The 8026-nt window shown below is 40.3% G+C and overlaps 1 protein-coding gene across 1 annotated transcript in view; it reads left to right on the top strand.

Moving 5' to 3' along the window:
• Positions 1-830: 830 nt before the first annotated feature.
• The window catches only part of LOC100186122 (dynein heavy chain 1, axonemal-like), a 25192-nt gene continuing 17996 nt past the window's right edge, over positions 831-8026 (top strand). The window contains exons 1-9 of the mRNA XM_026839272.1: positions 831-1049; positions 1702-1862; positions 2668-2825; positions 3164-3366; positions 4117-4338; positions 5342-5515; positions 5912-6072; positions 6417-6642; positions 7489-7684. Coding sequence (XP_026695073.1) covers positions 831-1049; positions 1702-1862; positions 2668-2825; positions 3164-3366; positions 4117-4338; positions 5342-5515; positions 5912-6072; positions 6417-6642; positions 7489-7684 — 1720 coding nt within the window. The remainder of the gene's footprint in view (positions 1050-1701; positions 1863-2667; positions 2826-3163; positions 3367-4116; positions 4339-5341; positions 5516-5911; positions 6073-6416; positions 6643-7488; positions 7685-8026) is intronic.

The raw sequence follows: 8026 nt of genomic DNA, 5'->3' as shown, positions 1-8026 counted from the left end.
AAGACACCCATGTTATATTGACAGTGAGCGTGAGGTGTATGGATACACCATGTGTGTCTTGTGTATAAGAAGACACCCATGTTATAACTACACAGTGAGCATGAGGTGTATGAATACACCATGTGTGTCTGGTGTATAAGAAGACACCCATGTTATAACTCCACAGTAAGCATATATATATATTATATACATTACTTAACTACTTCCAGGTCCCACCCAATATGCCTGATGTTCATACTTACTTGCATTATCTCAACATTTAAGTCATACCCATGTGTTGGTGACGCAACATTGTGGATATCCATGTTACCACTGTGGTCTCATACATTCAAATGTAAGTTACATTGAGCTTTGTTGTTATGCTTCATGGTTTATATATTTTGTTGCCATTTTCTCTTTATAGTTGTCTAATTAGTAAATCTACTTATCAGAATTTAAGTGTTCCTTACTGAAGACATCACCCTTATAGAATCTCTATTATTAAGTGTCTATAAACTGCCTCAGTGGGGTCTAGATGGTAGCACCCTGGGTGTTGGGGTAATAGACCTACATCCCAGGTCTCAGGTGCGCCTTACTGAAGACCTCACCCTCATAGAATAGAATCTCTATTATTGAGTTTCTATAAACTGCCTCAGTGGGGTCTAGATGGTAGCACCCTGGGTGTTGGGGTAATAGACCTACATCCCAGGTCTCAGGTGTGCCTCACTGAAGACCTCACCCTTATAGAATAGAATCTCTATTATTGAGTGTCTATAAACTGCCTCAGTGGGGTCTGGGCAGTAGCACCCTGGGTGTTGGGGTAATATAATTAAAGCACTAAAACATCAGTAATGAAAGCACTAAAACATCATATTATATTTACCATTAATCAACCTTCCCACCCCCAGGTTCGAGCGATGATGCGACCCCCTGCAGGTGTACGAATGGTGATAGAAGCGGTGTGTATCATGCAAAGTGTTAAAGCTAAGAAAGTTGCCGGGGAGAAGATCGGAACCAAAGTTGATGATTATTGGGAGCCCGGGAAAGCTTTGCTGCAAGATCCTGGCAAGGTGGGAATATATTAGACCAGTTGTTATAGTATATGTGTTCTGTTTCATACACCTCATGCCCGCTTACAAGTTACCACGTATGTAACTTATTTATCCTCGCATGACGGGCAACGACAGTCGTTATAACACGAGTGTTCTGTTTCATACACCTCATGCCCGCTTACCAGTTACCACGTATGTAACTTATTTATCCTCGCATGGCGGGGCAACGACAGTCGTTATAACACGAGTGTTCTGTTTCATACACCTCGTGCACGCTTACAAGTTACCACATATGTAACTTATTTATCCTCGCATGGCAGGGCAACGACAGTCGTTATAACACGGGTGTTCTGTTTCATACACCTCGTACCCGCTTACAAGTTATCATGCATGTAACTTTGTGGGTGATTGTTTTATGTATGGCTGACAATTTGGACAATTCATCAGTGACAACTGGGTTGGAGCAACTGCTGTCAATTGTTCTTGCCCACAGACACATACACACATAATGAGCGTAAAGTTATGCTACCTGATAGGTACACGTGGAAGTACATAGATAAATGTATTATACCTAATGTGGCAAAAAAAATAACATTTGCCATTATAAACCCAATCGTTCCTTCTCTGAGCCTTGAACCCAGCACCCCCAAATAACAACCCATCTCCCCAGTTCCTTGATTCCTTGTTCAAATACGACAAAGACAACATCCCAGAAACAGCGATCACTAAGATCCAGCCATATATCGATAATGAAGACTTCATGCCCGCTGCCATTGCTAAAGTTTCCAAAGCTTGCACGTCCATCTGCCAATGGGTCAGGGCTATGCATAAGTAAGTATATGTTGTGGAAGGCACCAAAAACTGGTTAGGGTTATGCGGTAGCAGCCAAGGTGTTGAGGTAATGGGCCAACTCTGGCCTAAATTCCAGGTCTCATGGCATGCCTCACTGTAGGACCTCACCCATATAGAATAGAATGTGCATATATAATGTTGAGGTAATGGGCCAACTCTGGCCTAAATCCTATGTCCCATGGCTTGCCTCACTGTAGGACCTCACCCATATAGAATAGAATGTGCATATACAATGTTCGGGTAATGGGCAAACTCTGACCTAAATCCCAGGTCCCATGGCGTGCCTCACTGTAGGGCCTCACCCATATACAATAGAATGTAACTGTACTGAAACCAATGCTTTATATGCCGTACAGCAAGGCTTCGTCAAGGTTATTGCTGCGTGGCAAGCCGTGGGACCTGGGATTTAGGCCAGTTACACTAATTATTTTTCAGATGATGAGTTGTAAAAAGTTGGTACTATTTTTACCAATACACAAATCTTCTAACTTTTTTGTATGCTTCATCTTTCTAACAAAGATGATTGTCAGATTTACCCCCAATATGTAATATGGCGCTCTTCTTTTAAAAGCAAAAACAACTAATTACATCGGTTATATTTAATGCGACAGATCCGCTTGCTTTTTCGCAAACAAGTTTTTCAATGTCTGGTAAAGTATTACAATTTTTCTGTCCCATGAACTGATGTGGATTTCATTTGGTAGCTCATTTACCCTCTAAGTATGAAGAATTTACCCCAAGTGTAGAAGTGCTGCGGTCTAACACAACCAAACTTTACTCACAGATACCACTATGTAGCGAAAGCTGTAGCGCCAAAGCGAGCCGCGCTAGCTCAAGCACAAACGGAACTTGCGGCCACACAGAAGATATTGGATGCTGCTAAGAGCAAGTTGGCTGAGGTGGAGGATGGGATTGCGACGCTGCAAGAGAAATATACTCAGTGTAAGTTGGGGGTTGGTGGGTGGGACTTGTTTAGGAGGGGCGGGCAACGACAGTCGTTATAACACAGGTGTTCTGTTTCATACACCTCGTGCCCGCTTACAAGTTACCACATATGTAACTTTGTGGGTAGTTGTATTTATATATGGCTGACAATTTAAACAACCCATTGGTGACCACTGGGTTGGAGCAATTGTCATAAGCTTTCTTGCCCATAACACATACGCCAACAATGATAGCAGCAACAAGCCTTGAACCCATAACCTCTAAGCCAGAGAAGCCACAAAGGCTTAAGGACACATACACCCTACACACCCTAATAAACCACTTCAAACTACCAGGTGTAAACAAGAAGGAAGAACTTGAGATGAAATGCAACCAATGTGAGGAGCGCTTAGTACGAGCTGATAAACTCATTAATGGGTTAGCTGATGAAAAGATAAGATGGCATGAAACGGTGACGTCACTCGACCACATGATTGCTAACATCATCGGTGACGTTATGGTGTCTGCGGGCTTCGTGGCTTACCTTGGTGCCTTTACTGTGAGTATGGTTGCATATATTAAACATAAAGCACCATGGGGTAAGATGGGACTCTTTAATATCTAAACATCTTGATCGTGTTTTAAACAATTAACAACGGTCTATGGGAGTCGTGAAGATATGGTTTCATAATTCTTTGAATGTTTTGTTTACTACCAAATGGGCCGAGAAAATAAAGATCAAAGGTGTCCTATCTTCTCCCACCCTACCATATATTGTTTTCTTATAAATATGCCACACCTTACAGCATGTTATATAAGCTTCCACTGAGGTATGATTATCTATATTATATATAAATGTAGGAATTCCATTAAATGTTATGTGGGCGAGTGCATTTACTACAGAATGTTAAAACTTTACATTCTTTCTCTTCATGTCCCCCACAAGAAGACTACACATATGTTCTTCCCAGACATTAACATTACCCATTTGTATAAATACTATTACTACCATACCAACCCCTATACACCCACACAACTAATGCTCGCTTTTTATATAACCCCCTAATAGCATTCCATACCTTTCATATTTAAATGGCTTACCCACTATTTACACATACACCTCTGTAGCAACCCCATATTTCTCACACAAAAAGCTGGGTAACCCTACCTCCATACCTATTCATAAAGTAATAACAATTCAAATGCTCACCAAACCCTTTCCCACTCTAGGTGAATATTTTGTATATATATCCCTAAAATACTCACCTAAGTGTACACCTATAACACCAAACTTTCAACATACCCCCAGGGTGAATACCGTCACGATTTGCTCCTCGATTGGAAGACCCACCTCGATGAGTTAAAGGTTCCACGAACCGAGCACCCAACTCTGGTGTCCACACTCGGTGACCCAGTGAAAATTAGGAACTGGCAAATCTATGGACTACCCAGGGATAACTTGAGTGTGGAGAATGGTGTTATTGTACAATATTCACAAAGATGGCCGCTGTTTATTGACCCACAAGGACAAGTAAGTTTCAATGCATGTGAAAATAAATCGGAAATTCTGTTACTTCTATTACCAGAATGTAAAATGGGATTTTTGGGCTCATTCGGTTTAATTCATTTAATTTTATACCAACATTTCATCTGCCATATGGTAAGTAACCTATTAAGGCCAAATTAGATATTGTATATACATTTTTTATGCTTTCCTGTTATCACTAACAAAGTTACATACGTGGTAACTTGTAAGCAGGCACGAGGTGTATGAAACAAACACCTGTGTTATAACAACTGTCATTGCCCGCCATGCAAGGATAAATAAGTTACATACGTGGTAACTCATAAGCAGACACGAGGTGTATGAAACAAGACACCCGTGTTATAAAGACTGTCATTGCCCGCCATGCAAGGATAAATAAGTTACATACGTGGTAACTTGTAAGCAGGCACGAGGTGTATGAAACAAGACACCTGTGTTATAACAACTGTCATTGCCCGCCATGCAAGGATAAATAAGTTACATACGTGGTAACTCGTAAGCGGGCACGAGGTGTATGAAACAGACACCCGTGTTATAAAGACTGTCATTGCCCGCCATGCAAGGATAAATAAGTTACATATGTGGTAACTCATAAGCGGGCACGAGGTGTATGAAACAGAGACACCCGTGTTATAAAGACTGTCATTGCCCGCCATGCGGGGATAAATAAGTTACATATGTGGTAACTCATAAGCTGGCACGAGGTGTATGAAACAGAACACCCCGTGTTATAAAGACTGTCATTGCCCGCCATGCGGGGATAAATAAGTTACATATGTGGTAACTTGTAAGCTGGCACGAGGTGTATGAAACAGAACACTCGTGTTATAAAGACTGTCATTGCCCCGTCATGCGGGGATAAATAAGTTACATACGTGGTAACTTGTAAGCGGGCACAAGGTGTAGGAAACAGAATAACGACTGTCGCTGCCCCGTCATGTGAGGATAAACGTCTTACACCTAACTTTAACCCCACATTCTCACCCAGGCGAACAAATGGGTAAAAAGTATGGAGCGCGACAACGGGCTCGACGTTATTAAACTAACGGACCGAGATTTCTTGAGAAGTTTAGAAAACGCTGTGAGGTTTGGGAAACCAATGTTGTTGGAGAATGTACTGGAGGAATTGGATCCAGCCATTGAACCTATATTGCTCAAACAGGTGGGTTGTTACTGCAGTGTGTGGATAAGCAGGCATGACTTTTGGTTGGTTTGGTCAGTGTATGAATAAACAGACATGACTTTTGGTTTGGTACATAAACAGGCATTTATATTTCGTGTTTTCACAAAAGCAAAGTAACTTACACATATGACCACACATTTTATCCGACTTAATAAGGGTGAGGTCCTACACGGACTTAGGATTTAGGCCAGAATTAGCCTATTTCTCCAACACTCAGAGTGCTACAGTCCTTTAGTGATCGGTTAAGTGTCTTGCCCAAGGTCATATACGCCTATTAGCATCAAGCATCGAACCTGGTATCCTTTAGTTACCACTAAACCACATTACCACAGTGAGCCTTGAACTCTCAACCCCTAACTCCCCATACCCACCCAGATATTCAAGCAACAAGGAGGAATGGTGATCAAGCTAGGAGACGCCATCATACCCTACCATGATGACTTTAAACTGTACATCACCACTAAGCTTCCCAACCCACATTATACACCTGAAGTGTCTGTGAAAGTAACAGTGGTGAACTTTACTCTTGCACCGAGGTGAATTATTTATATTATATAAAATACGAATACCCTTTAAAAAAGACCAGACAAGCTCAGGGAACTGAAATTATTCTCCATCTATAAAGTAACCTAGATTTAGCAAACAATGTGTCTTATTGAAGACCTCACCCTTATATAATATAATCTCTATATTAATTGTCTATTTGTTACGGTAATAGACCGTAATGTGTTTTAAATCCTTGAACCTCTAGACCTTACTACTATAGAATAGACAGTTGAATAAAAATTATAATCCATAGTGGCTTAGGGGGAGTTACATATAACTTTGTTACGATTAACCAGTTTGTAATAGTAAGTTTACTTAACCATAATCCCTCTAGTGGTTTGGAGGATCAGCTCCTCGGAAGAGTTGTTGCAGAGGAGCGTCCGGATCTTGAAGAAGCCAAGAATCAACTCATTGTAACAAACGCAAAGATGAAACAAGAGCTGAAAGACATTGAGGACCAGATACTGTACAGGTTGAGTGCAAGTGAAGGGAACCCGGTGGATAACGTGGAGCTTATTGAAGTGTTGGAACAATCCAAAGTGAAAGCTGGGGAGATTAAGGTGGGTGTGTTTAATCAACTTTAGGTTGATGTTCACTTATCCTCTTTTCCACAGTGTCTATGGAAGGCAGTTTAGGTAATATGTCAGGTTACTAAAACTATTCTATATAATTCATATCAATGTTAGGCAACATTAGTTATATACGTGGTCTACGCTGGAAAGATGTGTTGGATACTATATAAGTAAGTTGGGGGCAACTTTGGTATAAATATTATGTTCTCTGGCAAGGACCTTACCCATTGCTGTATTGATTAGAATACGCTATGGTTTGGGCCAAACTGTGGTCCCTGAACCATAATCTTACTTATATAGAGTATAATGTGGGTTTGTGGGTTTATTGAGTGGAGGTTGTATGTTGGTTTTGATGATTCGTAGACATACCATTAACACGTATGTGACCTTGGGCAAATAACTCAACGGAATTACTCCAACCCATTAGTCACTGATGGGTTGTTTAAATTGTCAGCCATACTTTAAAACTTGTAGAATAAATTCACTTTAACATTCAAGTTACCTTAACTATCACTTTACCCCACCAGGCGAGTGGTTACTAATGGGTCGTCCAAATTATTAGCCATACATAAAAAAATAATAAAATCCACAAAAAATAATCACCCACAAAGTTACATACGTTGTAACTCGTAAGCTGGCACGAGGTGTATGGAACAGAACACCCGTTTTATAATGACCGTCTAGCCCCACTATACGAGGATAAATAAGTTACATATGTAATAAATTGTAAGCAGGCACGAAGTGTATAAAACAGAACACCCGTGTTATAAGTTATAACAACTGTTGTTGCCCCGCCATGCGAGGATAAATAAGTTACATTGATTCATTCACCAGGCGAAAGTTGTAATAGCAGAGCAGACAGAGAAGGACATTGATGTGACAAGATCCCAATACATTCCTGTAGCTGTGAGGACACAAATCCTTTTCTTCTGTGTATCTGACCTCGCCAATATAGACCCCATGTACCAATACTCGCTGGAGTGGTTCGTTGGTATCTTCCTCAACAGTATCGCTAATGCTGAACGAGCTGGTAAGTTAATGGGTTGATTATAACTTATTTATCAATTAATTGTTAATAACTTAATTATTATTATTTTAATCTATTACAGCTTATTATAGTAGGGTGGGGGAAGATGGGACGCCTTTAGCACATAATAACCAGATATCTTAAACGTGTTTTAAACAATTAATAACGGTTTATGGGAGTCATGAGGATTTAGTTTTATAATTCTTTAAATGTTCTTTGTTTACTACTAAATGGGACGAGAAAATAGAGGTAAAAGGTGTCCCATATTCCCCCGACCTACTGCATATTAATTATTTTAATTAATTACGATTTTTTTCTATTTGCTTTAATTAAAAGTTTCTAGTT

This window comes from Ciona intestinalis, unplaced genomic scaffold (assembly GCF_000224145.3).
Source record: "Ciona intestinalis unplaced genomic scaffold, KH HT000182.2, whole genome shotgun sequence".
Lineage (NCBI taxonomy): Eukaryota > Metazoa > Chordata > Ascidiacea > Phlebobranchia > Cionidae > Ciona > Ciona intestinalis.
This window is presented reverse-complemented; position numbering and strand designations above follow the sequence as displayed.